General features: G+C 49.2%; 1 protein-coding gene across 2 annotated transcripts; it reads left to right on the forward strand.

Annotated features, from left to right (window-relative positions):
• On the forward strand, positions 1–22,845 carry PRAG1 (PEAK1 related, kinase-activating pseudokinase 1). Of its 2 annotated transcripts, none has more exons than XM_069013463.1 (6): positions 1–40; positions 2,549–2,941; positions 4,096–5,924; positions 13,415–13,572; positions 16,862–17,595; positions 20,929–22,845. In XM_069013463.1, exons 2-6 carry the CDS (start codon positions 2,585–2,587, stop codon positions 21,964–21,966), a joined length of 4,116 nt encoding a protein of 1,371 aa, XP_068869564.1. In that variant the 5' UTR covers positions 1–40; positions 2,549–2,584; the 3' UTR covers positions 21,967–22,845. The 2 variants fall into 2 exon arrangements, with proteins under 2 accessions (XP_068869564.1, XP_068869565.1); XM_069013464.1 differs by lacking the exon at positions 1–40 and adding an exon at positions 339–439.
• Positions 22,846–24,088: the final 1,243 nt, after the last annotated feature.

Consider the following 24,088-nt stretch of genomic DNA (forward strand, 5'->3'; position numbering starts at 1 on the left):
CGCGGAGCCGAGCGGAGCCCGCCGCCGCCGCGGGAGCCTGGTGAGCGGGGAGCTGCTGCCGGGGCGGGCACCGGGCCTCCGCCTCCCGGGACAAAGCCGGGCTGGGAGGGACCCCTGTGCCGCCACTCGGGGCCGGGGCGGGGCTGCCCGGGGGCCGGGGCGGCGGGGCTGTGCCGCTGCCCACCGAGTATGCGGGCGGAGGGCTGGGGCGGGGGTCTGAAGCCGGTTCGGGGCGCGCTCCGGTCCGGACCGGCACCGCCGCCCGCCCCGGGAACCCCGGTGGGCTCTGCCCGGTAAACTTTTTCCGGTCCTGGTGGGCGCCCGCCGCCCCGGAGGGACCGTCTGGCAGCCAGAGCTACTTGGGCTGGGGGTTTGGGGCTTTTTTTTTGCGCCGGAGCATCCTTGTGCCGCAGCCTGGAATCTCTATCCCTGGGAACAGGTAGCCGTTACATCGGGTCCTCGCCGGTGCCCCGGGACGCGCGGAGGCTCCGGGGATGCCTCAGACCCAGGTCGTGGCTTTCGGCTTGCCCAGCGGCAGAGCCAGGTCCTGGCTTTCGGTCCCTTATCCCCCGCCGCTCCCGGCCTGTTTCCCCGCGCGGCGCCGCGTGGGTTGGCGCGGGTGGGTCCCCGGTGCGCAGCCGACGTGCGGACACGGGCCCACCCCGGGATCTGGGCGGCGAGAAATGAGGGATGGAGACAGGGAAACGCTGGTCTTTAAGAGGCATTTGGCAGTGCCGAATATTAAACCAGAAGTGAAGAGTTTTTTCTGGCTCTGGTGCCTGCTTCCCTCCCTTTGATTTTTCTTTTAAATTTGCTGTCTCTCATCAGGACCCTTTTTCAGCTTTGGGTAATGCTGGACACTGCATGCTAGATCTAAAAGGAAACAAAGGCTAGAATATTTTTAAAGCTATTTCTCCTGCAAATACTGTTAACCTCGTTGAAGGTGTTGGAATATGCCTGAGAGTGATTCACTGCTCTTTGGTTAATTCGGACTCTATGAAGTCCATGAAAAAGCCTGTCTAGAACAGTGTCTTCCCTAAAAAGAGACATCTGGTTGGTGAATCCCGCCGATATTCCCCTTTTTCCCTGTTTTTTGAAGAAGCAGATCTTCATTTATTAGCCTGCCAGACAGAAGGAGTGTGCAGGTGCTAATGGTTTAGCCGATCAGAGACACCCTTCCCGTAGGTGGCACTTGAATTCGGTGATGCTTGTGGGTCAGTGGCTCTCTTCCCCTTCACTTTGTCCCACCCAGGCTCTTATTAGCTGTCTTTCTTTATGCCATGCAGTGTGGGTGGGTGTTGGAGAGGCTGGTCAGGGCATCTCTGAGCCCAGAGGCAAGAATCTTTACTGCAATGAAAGCTGGTTTAGGGGTGCATGCAACTGCAAAAGTGTTCATAGCTCTGGTGGTGTTCCAGTATGCCTTCCTGGAGGAAGTGCTTAAGGGTCAGGCTGGTAAATTTTGCTCACGTGCCTTCAAGGATTGGAGTGTAAAAGGTGCCTGTTCAGTTGGAGACCCTCAGGGAAAGGGCCTTAGTTTGCCTGGGGATCAGCTGGCTGGGGGATGACGACCTGAAGTTGGTTAGATGAGGAAGGACTCTACGGAGCCACGTGGGGGAATTGTGTGCCCTGACACCCATAGCAGCCGGCTGCATTCTCTGATCTTCTCTTTCCTAATCCCCTGAGCTTTGTGGGAGTCCTCCTCGGAAGTATCTCCAAAGTTTTTAGTTCCAGGTATCTAGCTACTGGCTAGAGTGCAATCAGACCTGGCCAGGAGGCAGGGGGGAGGTGGGGGTGTTGCACAGGAATGCAGGAATGTCTTGTTCCTGGGGCATTTCCCTCCTGGGGAAGGAAGATGGGAAGGAATCCTTGTCTGTAAGTAATCCAAGAGCAAAACGTTTCTCCCCTTGCAGACAATGAATCGTTTCAGCGAGCTGACACTGTTATTTGTGGCTCTTGGCAAACCAGATAAGAGCATTCTGCCAGACACTTGCTCAAATCAGTGCCAGCCCCAGCCTTGCTGATTGCCTTTCACTGGGTGGGAGAGAAGTCTTTGTGTACCACGGCAGTAATCACAGTGGTGCTTCTGGGTGAAGGAAGGTTGTTGCTGGTCCCCTTGGTTACACAGTCACTGATTCTGGTCCTTGTGTCTCCAGGCCTTTTTATTTTCCAGAGAGAGGATGCCACTTCGGAGGAGAAATTTTTCCTGCCTGGCTCTGCTTGTGGGGCTGTGAACAGCTATTTCCAAGACCCCTTTTCTTTACCCTTGATCTAAACCTTGCATGAGGCTGGTTATACATGCTCATTAAGCAGGGAATTAAATCACATAGGAATGCTGCTCGCTTGATGTCTTCTCTATTACAGAGCTATGCTTAGAAGTTGAGGCTTTTCAAGTGATTGTGTGGGCTTTTGCTAAGCTGTGAAAAAAGCCTTGTAAACAATATGCCTTTGTGATGAAGGCAGAGTAAGTGTAATTATCACCTGTCTTATTAAAAATCTTTCCCATTTGGGGGCATAATCAAACTAATCAGACAGTGTTGTGCTTTTCCAGATGACTAGGTGATCCTTACGAGTGGCTCGGGAGCAAATGCAAAATGAGCAGTGGAGGGCAGTGCAGAAGATGCAGTGGGCTCTCAGTCTGACCCACGAGGATTTGAAGATGTCTGCGTGCAGTGACTTTGTGGAACACATTTGGAAGCCCGGCTCCTGCAAAAACTGCTTCAACCCAAAGAGTTCCCATCGGCTGCAAACACCCCCAGACGTGGGAGCTTGTGGCGTGCTCCCGGATGGAGCTAGGACCAAGCCTGAGAGCCTCGTGTTGGAAGACGAAGGTGTAAATACTTCCCCCTTCTCAAAGCCAACAATTGCTGTGAAGCCAACAATGATAAACTCGGATGTTTCTGACGCGTGGGCGGATGTGAATATGAATGCAGATCTGTCACAGGTAATGATTAATCCAGTCAAAGCATGACTTCCCGTTACTTACCTATCCTCAGAGTGCTAGGAATATCTGTTACAACCGTTTCCTTCCCTTTGTTTTTCCTTCTGGTCTTGACTCAGGTTTTTAAGCCACATATTGGTTTCCCAATGTACCTTTGGATGAAGCTGAATGAGCTGTTGCTCACAAGCCATTTCCAGAGAAGCTTAAAAATACACTGTTTGTTTAGGAACTTCCGTTTTATAAATGAGGATGCGGGTTATTTTCTTGGGAAGTTTGACTGAAAAGATGTCTTGTCTGCTTGCAGTCAGTGCTGCCTGGATCCGTGGTCTTTGTGGGTGAGGAAGAAGGTGCCCTGCCTCCCTGCTTCTTCCTACCAATCTTTTCCAGAGCAGTGCAGTAATGCCCTGTGGGTGCAGCTCCTCGCCCTGACCAGTCGATACCAGCAGTGCCTCAGCAGAATGACGCACAGGCTGCTGCCCTGCTGCTCACGGCATAGATGTGCTCCTATTTCCCCGTGCCCCAGAGGAGAGTCAGGGTTCACCAGATCCCTTAGCCTCCCACTGCTGTCCCTTTCTTTTCTAAGGGGTGAAGGGCACATGAGCACAAGCTGCCACTGTTGGTGGCATTTGATCTGTGCGTGCAGATTTGGCATGCCTGCTCCCCAATCCCTGCTTCTGAGCATGGCCAAGCTGCTATCCCAGGATAACCCATGATAGTCTGTGTCTGTGTTCTGGAGTCACACACTCTGGAGCAGTGTGAAATTAAATGAAAATAAGCAGAGAGAGGTGCAAATATTCCTTCGCTCTCTGAATCTTTAATTGCACAGTGATTCACAGACAGGATGACAGGTTGGACATGTTTCTGGCAGCAAACCCATAGGAAGAGAAAGGAGAATGTCTTATTCCAGTGCATTGCCATTGTTGGTAATGCAAGGATTACAAATGGTCCAGGAAATACGACAAGTGTAGTTTTAGCAGGAAAGGTTTGTGGGAATTAGAGGTGGGGTGAGCACAGAAAAATAGCTGGTGAATTCCAGAGTACTGTTCTGTAGAGCTGGGCTTTTGTTTTTGCAGTTTGTGGGTTTGTTTAAATTTTATTTGTCTTTCATTTTGCATATGCACCTTCTGACAGGGCACTTGTCTCTTTGACCCATTCAGGTCAGCTGGGGCGTGATTTCTGGCAAGCAACTCCTCCTAAAATCAGGAGATGCACAGCGCATCTGCCCTGACAATTTTGGCAATGGTGGTGTGAGAAAGCCCTTCCTTCACAACCAGCCCAGCGACTGCTTGTCTTGCTGCCCTCCCAGCTACTCCATGGTGGGTCTGCGCAGCCTGGAGGGTCGAGTGGAGAGAAATGTCTCCATCCATAGCCTGGTACTTGTGGGTGAGGTGGGCAAGCAGGAGGACAGAGTTAAAGACAAGTTTGCCCTGCCTCATCAGGTCCCCTGCCCTAATCCATCTGCCTTGGGGGACAGAAGCACCACTAACTCCAGCAGAAACCCTTCTTCCCAAGCCAGAGAAGGAGCAGTGCTCCCTTCAGGGGGTGACTGTAGTCACATCTCCTCCGTCTTTGAAAGTGAAGGGGGCGAGTACTGTTCAATCACGAGCTGCCACAAAGAGCACCCCGTCCCGTGGGAGCTGTGTTGCACAGAGGAAAAGGCTGCACAGTGCGAGAAGGAGAGTCACACTCCCAGCGGATGGAGGCAGCAGGATGCTCCTGAGACTCCCAGGCCAAGTGGCCGGACAGTCAAGTTCAGCGAAGAGGAGCGCAGAGCTGTGAATGTGGCCTTCTGCATCACAAAAGACCAGGGTGATCCTCTTTCCTATGCCCTGTGTTCAGACAGGAAGAATCTGGCTCTCCACACTGAGCCTGCCAGCCTCCCTGAGAGCACCGGGAGCAGCAAGGTGGCTGCCCTTGCTTTGTCCCGGGAGGATGAGGACTCGCCTCTCCCTGGGGAGCCCTCTGTCACAGGAGGCCCCCGCACTGAGGGTTCAAGCACCCCTCAGCAGGCTCTGGTGGAGCCACAGCGCCCTCGCCTCACCGAGCCAGCCCGTGGTGATCCCATCTATGCCGAGAGCACCAAGAGGAGGAAGGCACAGCTGAAGGCTGTTGGCAGCCAGGCAAAAGCAGAGAAGCTGGCCCGCGGCACTGCCAAGGAGAAAGCTGATGGGTTGTGGAAGGATGGTGGCTGGGCTTTGGGAGGTGAGAAGGAATACCAGGACTCCACTGGCCAGGTGGCAGCAAAGATAACGATAATGACAGCACACACTGAGGATGATCACAAGACAATATTCCTCAGCAGCCCTGACTCAGCAGTAGGAGTTCAGTGGCCATGTATCAGCCCCACTTCCCACCCCGATTTTGGGGCTTCATCACCTGCTATTGAGGCTGGACAGATTTTTCAAGCATCTGGAAGTGAAAACAGCACAAGATTTCATCTGGCAGCTCCTGTCAAGACCTCACTTACTGAGAGTCCAGCCATCCCCCCAAAGATGTCCAAAAACAGCCAGCCAGGCAGTGAGGGGAGCCGTGTGCCCCCAGTCAGCTCCCATGTGGGAATGTTTGGTGATGACAACAGCCATGATGGAGCTGGTGCTCAGCTGCTGCCGAGGAGCTGCATTGATACAGGTGCCTTTGGGGTGTCCCTTTCTCCCTGCTCTCATGTGAATGGGGTCTCTGTGGAGGAGTCCAGCAGAGGCTCGTCCTATGACAGGAGGCAGAAATACTATAACCCAACATGGACGAAGCAGTGCCGAATAGAGGAGGAGGAGGAGCAGGAGGAGGAGCAGGAGGTCTTAAACCACCCATGGACAGTAGGAGCTGAGAGTGGAAGAGCTGGTGCCGACTTCGTGGATGACGGCCCGATACTGGAGAGCCAGACTGGAATCACCAAGTCTTCTTCTTTCTCCTTTGATTTCCCTAACGACAAGAGCAATGGTATGGAGTTTGCACCACCACCGCCACCGCCGCCGAAAAAGCAGTCCAGGTACAGCCCTGTGAATGTGTGCATGGTGATCTGTTAACCCTTTGCAATTGGGATGCTTGCTGCGGGAGTTCATTGACTAGGAGGTACTTCCCATTTTTGTTCTTCTCCTTTTCTGTCCAAAGGTGGGCTTTCAGGAGCGTGGGAGGTGACTGAACAGCTGAAAAGCTATTTGTCTTTTTACTCTGAAAAGCTGTCTGATCTTTGCAAGTCTTGGTTTGAATCTCATGAGCACTTGTAAAAGCCCTTCAGGGCTGCAAGATATAGCCTTAAGTCCCAATATTCAAGTGAGAACAAGGTCCATGCCCGGGATGGCTGCTGTTTCCCAGGTCAGCTTCATTCTGTCTTGGCAGTTCCTCAGTGTTGAATAGCATAGAAAATCTGGGGTTGCAATCTTCTCTTGTAGGTGGAACTGGGCAACTTTTCTTGATGCTAATAAGGGCCTCCAAAATCAACATTTTCAGTTTGACTCTAATGACTTTTTGCTTTCGAGGTGAACTCTCAAAGCTGCAATTTCCCAGGGAGGGCTCCTTGCCTGCAAGCAGGTAATTGGAGCTTGCCTGACATGGGCTTGTTATGTGTGGGAGCCACTCAGCTTCAGGCAACGTTCTGCTCACCGCTTTCCTGGAAGTCAGGCTTGCAGGCAGGGCAACAGCAGGTCCCAGAAAACATAAGTGAGTGAGGAAGAGCTGTCCATCTGGGAAGGAAATAGCTCTGCTAAGCAATTAAAAAAACCCTCAGGCTTACAATACTTGGTGTGCATTCAGTATCTGCAGCTGTGTGTATCACCAAAAGAAAAAAAAAGGGAAAAAATAAATAAAAAAAGAAGGTCAAATAGGGGAAGAAAATTTGTGACAGGTCTAACAGTTGCTTTTGAGTCATCCTGGAAGCATCTGTGTGCTAGAAAGCCTGTGTGAAAGCAGGCAGGCAAACTGAGGTCAGGGAACGCGTGGCATCCATGACTGGGATCTCTGGCAGAACTGTAAACCCTGCCAGGTGGTTGAGGTAGGTGCTGGTTACCCTCTGTGGCTGTAGGGCAGGTTGTGCTACAGATATTTGTCTCCCAAGGGCCTTGATACCTGTAGCAGAGCCGTGGGGCACCTTACTCAAAAGAAAGAGCTTAGTCCTGCCTCCAGCTACTGAAGCTCAGCTGGCTGAGGAGCAGTAAGGAGTGATCTGATCAGACTCAGGTTTTGCAAGCCCTGCTTTGTTTGTTTGCTCTGAGGGTGCTTTTGTTTTTGTCTCAAGCAAAGCTGTGGCTGCTCCAAGCGTGTCAACGCAGGAACCGGGGCGGTAGGAGGGATAGCTGCATGCACAGCCAGTAAAATCACCACAGTGGCATTGTGTTACCCTGGGCAGGCGTTGCAGCTTCGGGCTGTGGCCTGGTGCTGGAGGAACATGCCCTCTGTTCATCCTGGGCTGCAGCCAAATACCTGAAGAAGAAGAATCACAAAGATGACTCTGAGGCATATCCATACTCTCCTAGTGCCAGGCAGCCTGTGGGCACATGCTTGTCCCTAATGGAAGAACCACTGATCCTGCTCTTAGGCTTACATAGTTCCTCACACAGACAGAGCACCTCAGCCCAGGACATTCTCTGGTGGCACAGCTGCAAAGGCTCCTTTGGCAGATGAAGGTGAAGCCAGTGTAAACGTGGTTGTGGCACAGGCTTGGGGCTGGGGCTTAGCTGATCAGGGTTCATCTCAGCTGCAGGAAAGGCATGTAACCATCCTTTTTCCTTCTTGATCTCAAGCTGCAGCAAGGCATTTGATTTCATGCTGCAAAATGAAGTCTGCCTGTTTGACTTTCCTAATGAAATTTAATTGCTTATTTTAAAGAAAACTTGCATGTGTGTTTGAGCTAGTTATAAAGAGGGAAAGAATAAGTGAGTCTGTAGATTTTGTTTTGTTCATCTTGGCTTTAACAATTAAAAGGGAAAAAAATTTTTACAGGGTAAATTCCTTCCAGACACTGAGGAAGCTCTGGTTTTGAAGTAAGCTCTCTCTTAGGATGGCGGAAGGAGCGATTTCAGGGGGGTTTAAAAGTCGTCACAAAAAAAGGAAGATAATGGATTTGTGCCTGTTTTGTCCTATATAAAGCTATTCTGGATCTCTTGCAACTGCTTCTTCATACAATCCTCTCTTTGTGCTTGTTTGAAAGGTTATAGATATTTAATGTTTGCTTGGTCTGAAACAGAATGGCAAATAAGTATAATTACAAGGGGAAAGAAGCTGGAAAGGGAAGATGGGGGCTGGTCTTCTTCCAGAAGCTGGGAAGGTAGTTGGCTAAGGAAGGAGCTCACCAGGGAAACTAGGATCCCCAGGACATGCATGTGCAATGATGATTTAAAGGCTCTTTGGTGTAAAATGCTCTAGTATGGCCTTCAGTTTCTTGGCACAAGGAATGAATCTTTGCTGAAATTTATGTCTCTCTTATACAGAGGATTAGGCTTAAATAATCCTCGTTGTTTCTTCTAGCCTCCAAAACCTTGATGGCTAATTTATTTCGTGTGCCTCCTAAAGAAAGAAAACAGTGATGCTGTTTTGCATCTTGAGCTGTTTTCATTACAATTAGTGCCACCTTCAAAAAGCAGTGCCAAAAAAAGCTTCTGAAATTTGCTGAGTGTGCCGGCGTGGGGTACCAAATGTGCAGCACAGCACTTCCCCACACCTGTCATCGCTGAATGCAGCCAGGGAGAAAGAGCCTGAGGAGTGCCAGGATTGCCTGTTCCGGTGCTGCTGCCACCACTTGCTGCCAGAGGGAACAGAGCACAGGAGTGTTGCAGAAAAACTGCAATGCTGGGAATTGGCTCACCAGGAGAAGAGCCAGGTGTTGGGAACTGGATCGCCAGGAAAAGAGCCAGGTTTGTTCCTCGCTGGGGAGGTAGTGCTGGCTGGTGGGGCTGTGCTGTGTGTTCCTTAAAAGGAATCAGTCTGTGATGGAGCAGCATTGTACCTGAGGCAGAATAGTCCTCTTTTCTTACCATTCCTGGGGCAGCTGTTTCTCCTCGGAGCTCAGTGTCAGGGTGTACCCCATTGACAAAACAGACTGGCTTAAAAGGTTGTGATTTATCAGCCAATCATTTAGGAGAGTTTGTTTCTTTTAAATTTAAAGTAATTCACTCTTCTGTGTGTGTCTTACCATTTAAAAAAAGCACAGAGCTGGAAATTGAAATGAGATTTTTTACCTTCTTCACCACATCAGAGTATGCAGTGATGTAATTTTTTACCCACCTACCATCTTAATTCTGTACCCCATCTGAATTTTCCTGTGCATCTCCAGACTCCAAACCCTTGTTTCAACTTAACCTGTGCTACATAAAAGCCCTCTGATAGAGGAAGGAGCGGTGTGCTCCTCTGAACAGAGCTAGGAGTTCTTCAAAATCCTTTCTCTCCCTTACCTCAGTTTTGGTTTCTCCACATTTGTCAGATGATAGCAGAAGGGTCAGTACAAATCTAAGCTTCAAATGTGGTAAACTCCTGTATGCTGGGTTTTAATTTCCCTCTGCAACCAGAGGAAGATGCTGGAAGAAACAGCAAGTGGCAAGAGGAGGAAGATACAATTATTCCCGTTTCATGATAGACAAGCATATGGTGCAATGGTGCTTCCTCTTGTGTAATAATTATGCCTAGCCATATGTTGTATTTGATGCTGTAACGCAGTCTGGCTGTTCTCTCTTCTGTGCATTAGTTCCATTATTTTATTCTGGGAGGGGGTGTCTTGTTGACATTATCACCAAACACCTCCTGGAGTGCAGTTTGCTGTGTGGTGATTTGTGTGTGTTCTCTGTTCTCCTCTCCTCGCTCCTCTGTCACATGATTTATAAAGCTCAGTATCTCTGTTATCTGTTCAGTCCTGTCATCGGTGCTGAGAAGGAGTGTCCCCCTCCTGCTGGCACAGCAAGGCTGGGAGACCCCCATGGTGGCACTGCAGAGTGACCAGGTCTCTGTGTGGGGCAGAGGTGCCTTGCACATCCTCCAGGGCTGCCAGCAGGCTGCCCATAGGGACAGCTGCTGGAAAGGAGCAAGCGGGAGCCTGGCAGCTTTTTTGTCTGAGTGGCCTCCCTCTCTCAAAACCTGCCCCTTGCACTTGGTGAAAGTAACCAGATCTCCTTGTCAAAACTCAGACAGGAAATTCAAGCCGAAGGTATGTCCAAAGTCCAGGGATTCCTGGAGCAATATCCCAAGGCATGTGTGTCTGCTGCAGTTAGGGGAGCCAGGCTTTGGTGCCCATCTCCACTGTCTCTCTGAGAAGTGCAAGGTATGCAGTTGGCAGTGCTGGAGTCCCGCAGCAGCATTAGGTGGGACCCCTATCTGTGAAAAAACGTGAAATTAAACACATGGCTACTGGTCAAATTGAGACACGGGAAAGATGAAGCAGGCCCTGGCCAGAGATGCAACATGAGAGAAGGGAAATGAGCTGGCTCCCTTTTCAATGTTAAGAGAACTCCAAACTGTGTGTGTGTGGGGGGGGTGGTGTTGTTATGTTTTGGTGTGCTTTTTTACAAAACCACTCTTTTCAGTCTTGACTTGTTTTAGGCAGGACTGTGAGAATCATGTGGAAAGTCAGCTGGATGAAATTGTTTATGATGGGAAAACTTTGAAATAGGGAATTGGAAGGGTTGCCTGAATATGCCAGGCTGTTGCATGGAGGATGTTGAGTAACTGAACTGTATTTAAAGCTACCAGAATAATTGGAGAGCTGAAAATCTGTGAAATCCTGTGGGTTTAGGTTATTAGATTGGGAGAGCTGATTCTGGTGACCTGTTCTTTATGCACAGGCACATGATGAAGGCTCTGGTGCTGCTCTTGAAGTTGTTGGTTATGTTTTAGGTGCTGAGCAGGCATTTTTAAATTGATGTAAATTAACTACTGTTACATCTTTCTGAAGTGGAGTGTAGCCCACAGGTGTTTGAAGTCAGTGGTGCAGGGCACAAACCCAGTGTTTTCTTCAGATTTAAGATGGGTTGGTGCTCTTTATTTCCAACTTCCTTTGGTGATTTCCAGTATTCTTTGGTGTAAAGGGCAAGATGGAGAATAGCCACCTGTGTGCCCTTGCACTCGGGTGAGGTGGAAGGAACACTAGAAAAGCAGGGGATGTTTGGGTGAGCTGTAAATCAGGGTCCCACAGGCTGTTGCAGCGATGAGCTGTTCAGCTCTTGGCGTGGAATTTTACTGAAATGGGAGAGCTTGACCCTAGCAAGTTTTCAGTAGTAATTCTTTGGTAGAGTGGGCGGTATTTTGATCTGTGCAGGCTGCAGCCTGGGCTTCAAGCAGCTCATAGGAAAGGAGGGAGATGTGAGGCAGAGGTATTTCCAGGAGGTATTAGCTGGCCTGGCTGTAACATCTGAAACAAGAGCAGGATGTCGTTTAAGCGGCAAACAATTTCTATTTCGGTGCGCCTATTCAGGAACTGCACTTTACATCAGTCACGGCGGTGCGGGGAGGAAACGGGGCTCTCTCTGCATCTGACTGCACCGACGCTGAGGCAGCAAGGGCTGCAGTCAGCAGGGCTCTGGCCGGTGCCGCGCTGCGCCCAGGTTGCCTGGAGGAATAGGTGTGGCTGCGCACAGCGGACCTTGGACCGCGCCGAGCAAAGTCTCATCTCTCTCTGAGTGCGGGAATGGTAAGGCAGCTCCGTGAGTTTGTGTTCAGTGATGGGAAAGAAACAGAAACGCACCAACTTTTCGGGGGGGCTGGGGGAAGGAATGTGTTAGAAAACATCTTATCTGTGTGAATCAAGACTGGATATCTTGCTAAATCTTCTTTTCTTATGGATTCAAATCCTTCTTTGATTCTTGCCAGGTCAGACAATGTACCGGCATGGGTGTGCACCCTTGTGTTTTTTCCACCCAAATTACTAAATGTTAAACATCTGAGAAAGTTGTAGGATAAAGTTATATCTTTATAGTAAAAAAAAAAAAAAAAGAAAAAAGAGTGCAGTTGGTTGCTTTCAACAGCATTAGTCATAACAGACCTAAGCCCCTCAAACTCTCTGTCTGTCTCTCTCTCTCTCATTTTTTAAACTGTGGCTTGTGTGGTGAATTGTGAAGTTTTGTAAATCATCCCCAAGAGGCTTGCTGTGATAAATTCATCACTGGTGCAAGACCAGTGTCTCTGCTGAAGTATACCTGAACTGGTTGTTAGAGCCTTATTTTCATCAGCCCTTGAGTATTTTTAGACCAAGGCTGCTCAGGCAAATGAGGAAGTCTGGCAGAAGTTTCTTCCGGGCTTCTCATACACTCTGCCCTCCATGTGGTGGTGTGGACATGAGAGTAAGTGCTTTGTCTGGACTGGGAATTAAACATTTCTCAATCCTCAAATAAAAATCTCTTGTAGTGTCTTGCTGTGCTTGGGAGTTTTGGACGAGGAGGGGTCCCTTGTGTGTGACCAGGGTGCCACAAGCAAACGGCCGTGCATGTCTTTTGTTTGTCTTTCTCAGCAGCCATTCAGCCGTCTGATTAGGAAACGTCGGATACCTTCCAGCAAGATAGCTGGTGGAAGTCCTTTTACTTCTGTACAAGTCTGCCACTAACCGTTTTACATTCTTAATCAATGTGTTGAATTTTATCAGCAGATTGGCAGTTTTACTTAAAATATGTGGACTGATAACTTTTGTTTGCTGGCTGACGGAGTCAGAACTGTACCAATGCTAGGAGTGTTTATGCTCTTCTGTGCTGCCTGATTTCAACAGTTTCTGTTTTCCAAGGCAAAAAAATGAAGAAAATGCAGGAGAAATTCTTTATCTTAGGAAAAAGTCCAGCTTGTCTAAACTAGTCACTTAAACCATGACCTAGCAGGTTATAAGCCCAGTTTGTGGTTGGTTTATTAATTTTTTTTAGGTGGAAGCGGCATGGAAAACTGTAGTTCTTACATTAAAAACTGCATGGTAGGTTCTGAGTTTGGCAGATGCGTGTTTTCTGCAAAGATGCTTCTTCTTTTGTAAGGTGCTGATTGTTACTGTGGTGCACAGTTGGAGATGATGGACTCTTCTGCTACCTATGCCTCTGTTACGAAGGAATGGGGTTCACACACCCAGCCTTGACCTGCCTCCTGTAAAATGGGAGGACTGGTGCTACTCCTTTCCCTTGAGAACTTTGTTGAAGGCAAACACTGGTGGGTCCCCACTTCCCAGTGGCAGTGGCCAAAATGGGATGTGGTGCAGGACCTCACATGTTCTATGCAAAGATGGTGCAGACTGGGGCTGAATGCTCTTGGCTCACTGGCTTTCACTCTCTGCTCAAGCACAGCTAGTTTGGCATGAGGACTGCAAGCCTATAACCTGCTCAGAGTCTGTGGGATGCAATTCCCCAGGTGCTGGAGAAAGAAGAAAAGTGCACAGGAATGAGGTGGTCTGGTGTGATAAAAGGCCGTGCAGTGTATGGATAGGCAGAGAGCAAGCTAAGGCTGCTCTCAGGTCAAGTCTCCATGCAAAAGTGTGTGCAGGGCATCCTTTTGCCATCTGTCTCCTGACTTCTCTTTCACTCTCTCTAGGCATGCTCTGAAAATGAACCCAAATAACACTGAGCTGGAGAGAGTCAGCAACAGCTCTGCAGAGAGCCTCAGCCCACCCTTCAGGAGTGCCCACGTCACCTTCACGGCTGGCTCCAGCGACAGCCTTGACTCGGACACACAGACAGGCAGCGATGGCAGTAAGTGACCACGGGGTATGGGAGAGGTAGCATTGTACCTGAGGCCCACTGCTGGGACAGCATCCTCGGAGCAGGGGTCACGAGGGTCCAATCCCCAGCTCCCCCAGTGACCCTTCATCTTTCCACTTCTACCCTTCTGCCTCTCGATGCACCTTAGATGAATGTGGCAGAGTCAGACCAGCATCACAGACTTTTTCCTCTTTCATTCAGCACGTGCCAATATCATTCACCCTGTAGATCTCCTCTGGTCTGGATAAAATCTCCATATAGAAACAATCCTGCTTGTGCTTCACGCATTTCACGATGTCACAAGTAGCAGTGCTGTAGAAAGTCCTCCATAGATTTGAGGAGTACCAGAAGGAGTTTTGTGCTAGAGGTGATCCCTCCCTCTCATTGTGCTCCCAGTTATTTCTTAAGGGGGAAAAAATCTGCCTGCACTCGTTTAACTGAGATTAAAAAATACTTACTATGAAGTCACTTTTTTCATCAGTGCGTAACTTAGACATGCACTAACGTGTTCAGCAGCTCAGAAAGTATTTCCTTAGCAAGAGCAACCTTCATGTAGTGGAAGTTCTGGCTTTCCAAGAGCAACAATGTGCAGCAATAAAATTAAGAGCCAGAGCTCTGGAAACTCCATTTTTCCACCACTAACTTGGAGTCTGAGAGTGAGACCTTGCCAGGAAATTGTACAGGGGTAAGAAAAACTCACATATGTTAGATCTTTACTTGCTAGGCACAGAAGCAATTTTCTGTCAAAAATGGTAGGGACAAGAGGATTTCTCTGCCTCCACTAACAGAAGCAACTGTTTAAACTCATCGTGGGAAAGATGAGTTTTTAAATGACTACTCAGATGCAGTTTCTCTTGCTGATGCAAGCAAGAAGCTGTGCAGTCAGCCACCGAGTGAGGTGAGCTCAAATTAATCGGCTATGCTGTCATGTGTTAAAATATGAAGTGGAGGGGAGCTTTTAAGCCCTTGACATGCAGAAGGACTCTATGCTGAAGGTGCAGAGCACTGTTAGGAGAGTTGTGAAAGAGTTTAATTCATTACCTTCTGCTTGGGGCAGAGCCCAGCAGCATATAAAAAAAAGCTAAGAGCAGTTTGGCATTTGTGGGCTAGGCATGCGGACCGGTTGCCAAACATTCCAGTGCTGGTTTGTTTCCTAAGACTCTCTCAAGTAAATCTTGTCTCCTGAAGCAGGGATTCAGCTGCATGTCCTGGCAGAAATGCCTCTGGTGAGGTACTCATGGACTGCACACTGAAGAATTTCTTTGGGCTCTATCCTCTGTCAAAGCCCCTGGGATGGGAGTGGCAAGAGGTGCCATGCTGAATGATCCCTGCCTGTGGCTTTTGACAGGGTTTTAATGGAGAGAATCTTTCCTGTGGACCCATCAGGGTATGATGCAGATGGCTGGGTTTTCATTTAAAGCTTGGGGCATGAATCTCAGCTGTTAAGGCAGATGTTTCTCAGCTGAAACTGGAGAGTAGTCACTTGCTGGGTGACTGGGTGTACAATGCAGGCACACACCTGGGGCAAGGGTCCACCAGGAGTCAGATAGCTCAGCACCCAAGCACTGGGGCAAAACATGTGTTGATTCACCTTTCCTACAGAGCTGTTTCTGAGCATATTGTCAGAAATGGGCTGCTGAAACAGCCTTACATGGGAGACATACCTTCTGCAGAAGCGGAAATCAGTGCTGCTCATTCTTGAGGTGTCTCTCAGTGATGTTGCTGTGATGGGGTATATTACAGGAGGTGCATACAGAGAGCCTTGGCAGTGGAGGAGACAAATGAAAATTGACCAGTGCTACCAAAATCTGGTGAGGAGGGATAGGGCCAGATGGTGGCAGCATCCACTCCGGTAGCTGAGAGCCAGGGGACCTGCCCTCACCTCATGTGGTCTCAGATGGTGGAGCAGCTAACAGGGATTGCTGCTCTGGCTCAGCTGGTGCAAACCTGCAAGTGACACGTCAGGGCAGGCTCAGGGACCTGAGCCCCTTCACTTGGAGGTTGTACGTGATTGCTGGTGAGTCACTTGGGCTGTGACTGTGACGGAGACAAGTGCCTGCTGCAGGCTGACACGAAACTGCCCCAGGGCACTCCTCTGGAGCAGGCAGAAAGCCGCTGTGAGGAAGTGCCTGCTGGCAGCTGAGCCCTCAGCAGCTGCTTTGTGAGGAGGAAGGATCGTTTTCTACCACTCTGCAGCTTTGGAAAATAGATTCAAAGAAAGCAATAGATCCTGCTATCTGCTAAACTATTTGCTATTTGCTTGGAGCAAAACCCCACCTTTCACCTTTAAAGGTTTACACTTGCATGCAAGTTGTTAGCGGAGTCCTGTTTGTCATTCAAGTGGCATGGATAAATTCCCTTAAATTATTGTCTCTCTTCTTTTAATTTCCACTCCTCACTTGTTCTTTCTTTATGACCTGAAATTATTGCTCTTTATTTCAATGTTAGATCACCTTTTTGTCCTTTTTTTTTTAACGTCCCACTTCTTTCATGGCATGTTAACTGTATTACCTGTCTCCAGTCTGGCCCAGATAGGAAAGCAGCTGCTATAGCTGCCCAAAATGAGCCATCCAATCCATGTGCAGTGGACATGTGGAGCTGCTTGGGGTTTAGTGGTATGTAGTGGGGCCAGCCTGCCCTCTGAGCAAAGAAGTCTGGCAATAAGCTGGGAAACAGGCAGTGGGGGGGAAGGCCAGATTCTTTTTCAGCAAGATGGAAATTGCCAAAATTCCAGGCTTGCTCAGCGACCCTTCCCCAGTGTGAAGCAGAGAGAAAGGTTCAGTATACTTGGGGTGCTCTAGTACAGCCAGAGGGCTGGAGCTGTGTGCCGTGAGTCACTCTGCTTATCATGCCCTTCTGCTGAAGCACTGGGTGGCAGCTCCCAGGAGAGAGAGGCTGTGTTTAAAGGATTGTCCTTGTATCAAGTGCTTCATTCTTACCTTCCTGTGGATGACATCACAGCTTAAATATTTACCCTCTACTACCTTTTTACTACTGTATATGCAGTTCATAGGGGAATGGTTTCAAGGGTGGAGAAGTGCATTTCTCTACATGGCTGGTTGCAGCCTGCTTTGCAAACCTGCTCTGTTAAACTGGATTAAATCCCTAACCCCTCCAGTGAAACTTTGCAGTTGTGAATAGCTGAAGACTCTGTGCTAGGTTCAGATGTTGCTTTCTTCCCAGCCAGGGCCCTGGGGGTGGCAGGGATATGGAGAAGGACCTGCGCTCTCAGCCTGCAAGGGCCACTCATGGCATGTTCTTGTGTGTTGCTATCCCCTAGGACACTCGTCTGAACCGAACCACTCGCCCCCTCCAGCTGGGAGCCAGTTGTTTCCCCCTGTCCCTTTCCTTCCTGTCTCCACTGAGGATGGCCCCTCTTCTGCCCCCAGCTGCCCGCCCCCTCTGCCCCAGAAGAAGACTGTGATCAGAACTGTGTCTTCTCCAGATGGCTTTTTTGGGGGACAGGTATCTTCAGGCAAAGCAGCCAGTGCTGCCATCCCCAGGCTGAATGTCAGCCACTCTGAGAGCAATGTCTGCCTCCGAGAGGAGCCTCCCTTCATCCACCCAGCCAGCCTGGGGGTCCGCCCCGGTGCCTTCTCCTCCTCTGAGTCCCTGGAGAAAAGCTCCAAAGGAAACAGCTACTGGGGCTCGAGCACTGGTAAGAGCACAGGGGCTTGCGGCCCCAGCAGAAACCTCCAGTCCCTGTCCTCCTCGCAGCTCAGTGTGTCCAGCCAGGTGTCATCGGCCTCCAGCCTCCACAACCTCCTGAGCAACATCGACAGCAAGGAGGGGGTGTACAGCAAGCTGGGGGCCCTGTACGCCGAGTCCCTGCGCCGCCTGGTTGCCAAGTGCGAGGACTGCTTCATGCGGGAGCAGAAGAACGAGCTGCACTTCAGCGAGAACAACTGGTCGCTCTTCAAGCTGACGTGCAACAAGCCCTGCTGCGACTCGGGGGACGCGATCTATTACTGTGCCACTTGCTCCAAGGACCCTTCTACTACCTATGCTGTGAAGGTAAGTCCACAGCCAGCAGGCATCCAGGCTTATCTCCATCTTCTAGATGGAGATGTGTGCACTATCAGCACACAGTGTCCCGTACAATGTCTCATTTTCTCTGCTTGTATTTCTCACTGGTGAAGTTTGGCAAGCAAAACCCCTTCCAAAATTGCCACTTTTCCCCTACTTGCTTGCAAAGGTTAATTTGGAGAAGGAGTTTTCATTGTAGCAAATGCCAGTCAGGTTTATTGCTAAAGGGGTCTGAAACCCAACCATTTTCTCTCTCTGAAAGCATCTTTGTGCAAATACTCTGTTGTAAACTCAGAGGCATTTGCCTCTGATGACACAAGCTGATGAAAGGCTGCTCAAAAGACAGCATTTTTGCCTCTGCCTGCCTTTTAAGTGGAAGGTCTGACCCAGATACTATGTGAATGCTTATATGATCTTGAAACTACAGACAGTAAGATATTGCAGATCCCAATTAAACAATGAGAGGCTGACCCAGACATGCTGTGTAAGGTCAGGTCTGAAATATTTTCCTGTAACTCCACGGAATACACGTTTTGAAATGGAAACTTGAGGTGCAATAGTTCAGCTCTTTGAAACCTGGATAAGCTTATCCAACCCGTTCCATGGACATCCTGTGGATTTGAGGCTCTTGATCCATGGTACTACTTGAATACAGAGATCTTAATTTCCATTCTGACATTAACACTAGGGACGTCTCACTGCTCCTTATTCCTCACGTTGTTTTCAAAGCCTAAAGTAATTCCCAAAAAAGCACTGTCAGAGATGCATTAAAGAAGGAAAAAAAAAAAGAAAAAAATCTCTGCTGAATCGTTTCCACCATTATGAACTCTATGGGTTGTTTTAGGATGTTTTAAAACATCCCTAAGGGATGTTCTAGTTAAGTGATAGCTTAAAAGCCAGTTCATATCCTAAAGGAAGTACAGTCAACCCAACAGGGGGGCTGTAAATAACCAGAATGGAATTAGATGAGATCTTGCCCCAGTACCCTTAGTCCAGCACTCAGAGCCTCAGCTTTTCTTGTGTGTTACACCTCAATCCATCACAACTTTCTTCCTGAACCCTAAAAACTGTGTAGTGAACTGTTGTGCTCCTTTTCAATCTGCAGTTCCATGTGGCACACCTATGCCTTTGCTTTTGCCTGCCGTGTTAGGTGGGGTTCAGTAGCTCAGCTCTGTGGCTGTAGTGCATGAATTCTTGCCAAGGCAGAAACAGCACATTTCAGCCTCTAGACAGGACTGCACTTGTGCCCCTGTGTGTGAAGTGAGCTTACTCTGTGCCCTTGGTACACTGCAGAGCAACCTAACAAAGTCAAAACCACTGCAAGAAGGCCTTACTCTGTGCCAGCATAGTGATGTTGTGTATGTGTTTATCCATGTGCATGGATACGGTTCCTGAGTGCCACCATCCCTTTGGTAGGGAATGAATAATTGTGAAACATTACAATTGGCTGACCCCTAGCTGCCTCTCCTGGCTTCTGGTATAGAATTTTTGACATGAAAGAGATCACAGACCTGTAGTTAAAATTAGACTTGGAGAGCTCAAAATGGGCAGAGGATCTGACTTGAGCCAAGGAGTCTATGGAGGAGCAGGAGCCAGAGTCTGAGCTGTGCAGATAGACATGGCTATGTATAAAACAGTTAGAAGGAGCCAGGGTTACATGAAATGGCTTTAGAGGAATTAAGCCAAGATATGCTCCATGTGTTGGCTTCTTTCTCCTCTTAGAGGTATGTGACTAAGGCAGCCCCAGGCTCCTACTTGGAGCTTTCAGCATGGAGGATGCCTCTGGTGCAGCCAAAGTGAAGAAGAATGGCTGGACGGGGAAGATTTCCCTGCATTCGTTTGGCTGTAGTTGTTCTTCCAGAGACTCCTCTCTTGCCAGGAATTCTCCCCCTTTTCCTATGCCTTACATGTCTTTCCTTTGTAGGGAGGAACAAGCAGGTGTGTTAGCCAGAGGGCTGGAAGGGCTGTTCTGCATTTGGGGACCTCCTGCGTCATCCTGGGTCCCGCTGCATTCATCTGCATTCTGCCTAGCTGTCCAAAGCTTGTCTTTCCACAAATAAGCCATGGCAGGGTATTTTTGTTTAGAAAAGAGAGGACAATAGGGATTTGAAATGCCCCGTCTTCACAGTATTGTCTCATCTGAGTGAATTACCTGCAAATGCCTAGATTCAAACCCTTGCTAGAGGAATACAAAAGCAGCCCTCTTCTTCAGCTCCTCTCTATTCTTGTGTATATTTTAACTCGGAGGCAAAATTGATTTCTCGTCCGATTTTGCACGCATGCTGTGACTGGCAGTGGCACGCTCCAGGGTTTGAAACCTTTTATGCTGAGTTTCAGCCTGTTGCTTATTCCTGTGGATGGCATATAAACACATTGCTAAATAAAGGAAAAGTACAATAGAAATGCCAGAAGGCCCCATAAGCTAATGGATATTCTTATAATAAACCTGGGTTTGAGTCGCTAATGCAGTATGAAGCTAAAATACAGAAGAAAATGAAGATAGAAATCATGTGGGTTAAAGAGAATCTAGGTTATAAAATGCTTTTTTCTCCCTAGAGTTTGCTGCACTCTCCCTTCTTTCTAGGCCTGTTGTAAGCTCCCATTTTCTCTTTGGTGTTTTTTTGCCTGTGCTGAGGAGTACAGCTTGTTGCTGGTTTCCCTTAGCCATTGATCAGGGGTTTCAGAGTAGTTGCTGACACAAGGAAGTGGAATGGTTGAGGAGGATGTGAGAGTGGCTCCAGGGCTTAGGACCAGAGAAGGATCAGGTGGGAAGAAAGTGCTGGATGCCTGTGTTCACCCCTCACCACGAACAGCACTATTGCTCGCTGTCACCTCACATCGCATGGGGCGTCATCCAGGAGTGTTAACTATCTCCAGAGATGGAGACAGCACGTTTTCTGCCACAAGCTTTGCTTTTCTCCCTTCAGGAGTGTCTCTTGGGTTGCAGGAATTTATCTCAGTGACATCTGTGATGTAAAAAATATGTTGCTTCTGTTGGCAATGAAACAAAATCTTCAGAAGTTATTTACGGTGGGACTACTGTCCTCCTTTCCTCCAATTACTGGGCATTGCCTGGCAAAGGAAGTGTGCCCAGAAATGCAACCCTGACATCTGCTTGCTAAGGTTGGGCTGTTGCAGGACAAAAACAATCCTCAAGCCAGGAGATTATTTAAAGTACTTAAGGCACCAATGCTCATCCAGCTTCTACTGTTGTCTTCTGTAGCATCTGCAAATCACAGCTTAGGATTCTACCTCAACTTCTGGTCACTGCCCTGTGTCTGTCACTGGCTGATGGTCTGTTCTTTTGGTCTCTCCTCACAGATTTGTAAAACCCAGGAGTCCAAGGTAGCTGCTTCGTACTGCAGCCCTGCAGTGCCAGTTCACTTCAACATCCAGCAGGACTGTGGGCATTTTGTGGCCTCTGTCCCCTCCAGCATGCTGCTGGCCTCAGATGTGGGGAAAAGCATGCCTGGAGATGGCTTCCATCCCTCCTGCACTGCCAGTGAGCACGACTGTGTGGTGGTCATCACCCGCGAGGTGCCGAGCCAGACCACGGCCGACTTCGTGAAGGACTCGGTGACACTGCACCAAGCCAAGCCGGAGCTGTATGAACGTCGCGTTTGCTTCCTGCTCCTCCAGCTCTGCAATGGCCTGGAGCATCTCAAAGAGCATGGCATCATCCATCGTGACCTGTGCCTGGAGAACCTCCTGCTTGTCCCCTGCAAGCCCCCCATGAGCTGTGTGAAAGCCAAAGATGACAAACACTTACCCCGCCTCATCATCAGCAATTTTTTGAAAGCTAAACAGAAGACTGGAACTGGAGACTCCAAGCTGAAGAAGAGTCAGGCCCGGCTGGCCCCGGAGATTGTGTCGGCTTCTCAGTACAAGAAGTTTGATGAGTTTCAGACTGGTATTCTCATCTATGAACTGCTGCACCAGCCCAACCCCTTTGAGGAGAAGGTGCACCTCAGGGAGCAGGAGTACAGCCCTGAGGACCTCCCTGCTCTACCCAGCCTGTCCATCTACTCCCGGGGACTCCAGCAGCTGGCACACCTACTACTGGAAGCAGATCCCATTAAGCGTGTGCGGATCACCGAGGCCAAGCGAATGCTGCAGTGTCTGCTTTGGGGGCCCCGAAAAGACCTCATGGAGCAGCCCCTCAGCCAGGAGGAAACCCTGCGCCAGGTGCTGCAGAATTGGGTGGACATGAAGCGTGCCCTGCTCATGATGAAGTTCGCAGAGAGGGCCGTGGACACAGAGCGGAGTGTTGAACTGGAGGACTGGCTGTGCTGCCAGTACTTAGCATCTGCTGAGCCAGCCTCCCTCTTGCACACATTAAGACTGCTGCAGCTGCTCTGACCTTGGATGTGTCTTGGAGGCAGCAGAGGGCTCCTGGTTGCCTTGTGGCTAAAGGTATACAGCCCTTTTATATGTGAGAGGTTTGAGTCTCAGCTGTGAATGCACGTTCAGCTCCTGCCCCGCACTCCAGCCAGAGTGCACAAGGCATGTTTATTATCCTCAGCACTGTTAATTTGCGAGCAGGCAAAACTGGGAACCTACCCCTATTTTGGGGGATTTTTGTTTTTTGGTATGGTAAATGTGGACTAATAAACTGCCTGCGTGTGTGCATGTTTCTAATGAACTCACTGTACCAAGTTGATTCTGCACCTGTGGGACAATGCTCTGATCCCCACTTCTCCCAAAGCATTGGAGCCTTTTGCCCAGGAACACCACCATGCTCTAGAACCACTGTCCATCCCATGGATCATCCCTGGGCAGCAGGGGTGAACAGGTGGCTGCTTCTCCTCAGGAGCAAGGGCAGTTCACATAATGCTCCTTTTCAAGGGAGAACCTGGGGCTTTCAAGTTCACTTCTTTTGTGGGTTTTGGCATCCATTTTGCTTCTCACTTTCAAAACAAAAATCCCTGCTTGTTTCTGTGTAACAGTTCTATTTTTCTCTATGGGCAGTTCAATATCAGCTGCCTGTTACCTTCGTTAGATACTAATACAGCCTGGCTTTCCTGTCTGGTGGTGCAGCCATAGTGGAGCACCACTGTTGGATGTGAAGGGGTGAGAGAGAGCTCAGGGTGGGTCTGTTCATGAGGATGATGCTGCACACTGGGAATTACCCCTTGTAAAGCTAATGAAATGGAAAATCCCCAATTCACCTCCAAGGCCTTGGCAGGGGAAGTCAGGGCCAGGTTGCTTGGCTTTCCCCATCCCTCCAGCTCCCTCCCTTTGCCTGGTAATTCACTTTGTACCTTGTGTCTAACATTTATTTAACTCCTTTATCAAGAGATGAGCTGGCACTTGAAAGGCTGGGGCCACTGCAGGCTGGCAGGGTCTTATTGCTGCTGGTGTTTGAATTAGAGATGCATAGGGCTGGGTGCGCTGCAAACACATTTCTCCAACAGATGGGATGCAGAAGCAGCAAAATGAAAGGTAGAGAAACTGGCCTGGCTCCCTTCAACCCCTTTCTCTCCATCCAGACATAGAGCAGCCACTCAGATTGGGAGAGAGGTGATGCTACTGAGAAAGAAAATGGTTTTTCAAGAGGTTGTGGGCTTCTTTTGCTCTTGCACCCCAACATGAGGCAGAAATGAGCTGCCCTGCTCCTGACACCAGTTCTGCAGCCCTTGGAGAAGTGGTAAGTTTGGGACATTTGGAGAGATCCTAGCATCAGCTTATCTGAGAGAGGATGTCACTAGCTAAGCTACCCACTTCCCAGCTCTAACAGGGAGAAATGCATGAGCCCTTCCTCCAGCCTTGATTCACCTCCAGACACAGTCTGCTCTTTTGGGGAATTTTAATTTCCCAGGTTTTCTTAACACTTTGTGTACTTTCTGTGAATCTTTTCCAGGCTTCTCACCTGGATTTTTCTTTTTTTTTTTTTTTTTTTTTTATCTGTTTGGCCATGGTTGCGGCTCATGGGAGGGGATAGTTCCTTGGCTGGGTACCCATTTGCAATGAATTTCCCCTGATCCCCTTAGGGAGGAGGCTGTGCACGTCCCTACCTGCTGGAAGAATGTGGGATGGCTCCAGCTGTGACCACTGGGAGTTTTTTATACGCTGGCTTTCTTGCGTCTGACTTTTGGGTTCACTTCCCTCCAGTGAAGTTAGCAGGAGCTTTCTGGCTTGGGAACCACTGTCCATCCCAGGGATCATCCTGGACACAACACTCTGGAAGGTCTGGCTCTGACTTGCTGCATGTGGTCTCACATGGGCCAGCAGAGTGATGAAAGAGCTGGAGAACCTGTCTGAAGGAGCCCAGCATGTTTTTCTGAGATAAGATGAAGAGATGACTCAGTTTCCAAGCATGAATGTAGGGAAGAGGTTGGTGGCAGCTCTGCAGGAGAGCACTGAAGGAGGAAGGGACTGGCCATGACATCCAAGTTGTGCTAAAAACAGGAATATAATTTGCAAGTCAAGTGGCTTGCAAAGCTTTAGCTGGGTACTCAGTGGAACTCAAGAGGTAGCCAGA

Source organism: Aphelocoma coerulescens, chromosome 4 (genome assembly GCF_041296385.1).
Source record: "Aphelocoma coerulescens isolate FSJ_1873_10779 chromosome 4, UR_Acoe_1.0, whole genome shotgun sequence".
In the NCBI taxonomy this organism is placed as follows: Eukaryota; Metazoa; Chordata; class Aves; order Passeriformes; family Corvidae; genus Aphelocoma; species Aphelocoma coerulescens.

Excerpts from the sequence above, each read along its gene's own strand:
- PRAG1 (XM_069013463.1), top strand. The coding sequence starts at position 2,585 with ATGCAAAATGAGCAGTGGAGGGCAGTGCAGAAGATGCAGTGGGCTCTC. Across the intron at positions 2,942-4,095 it reads TGAATGCAGATCTGTCACAG|GTCAGCTGGGGCGTGATTTC; the intron begins GTAATGATTAAT and ends TGACCCATTCAG. Across the intron at positions 17,596-20,928 it reads CTACTACCTATGCTGTGAAG|ATTTGTAAAACCCAGGAGTC; the intron begins GTAAGTCCACAG and ends CTCTCCTCACAG.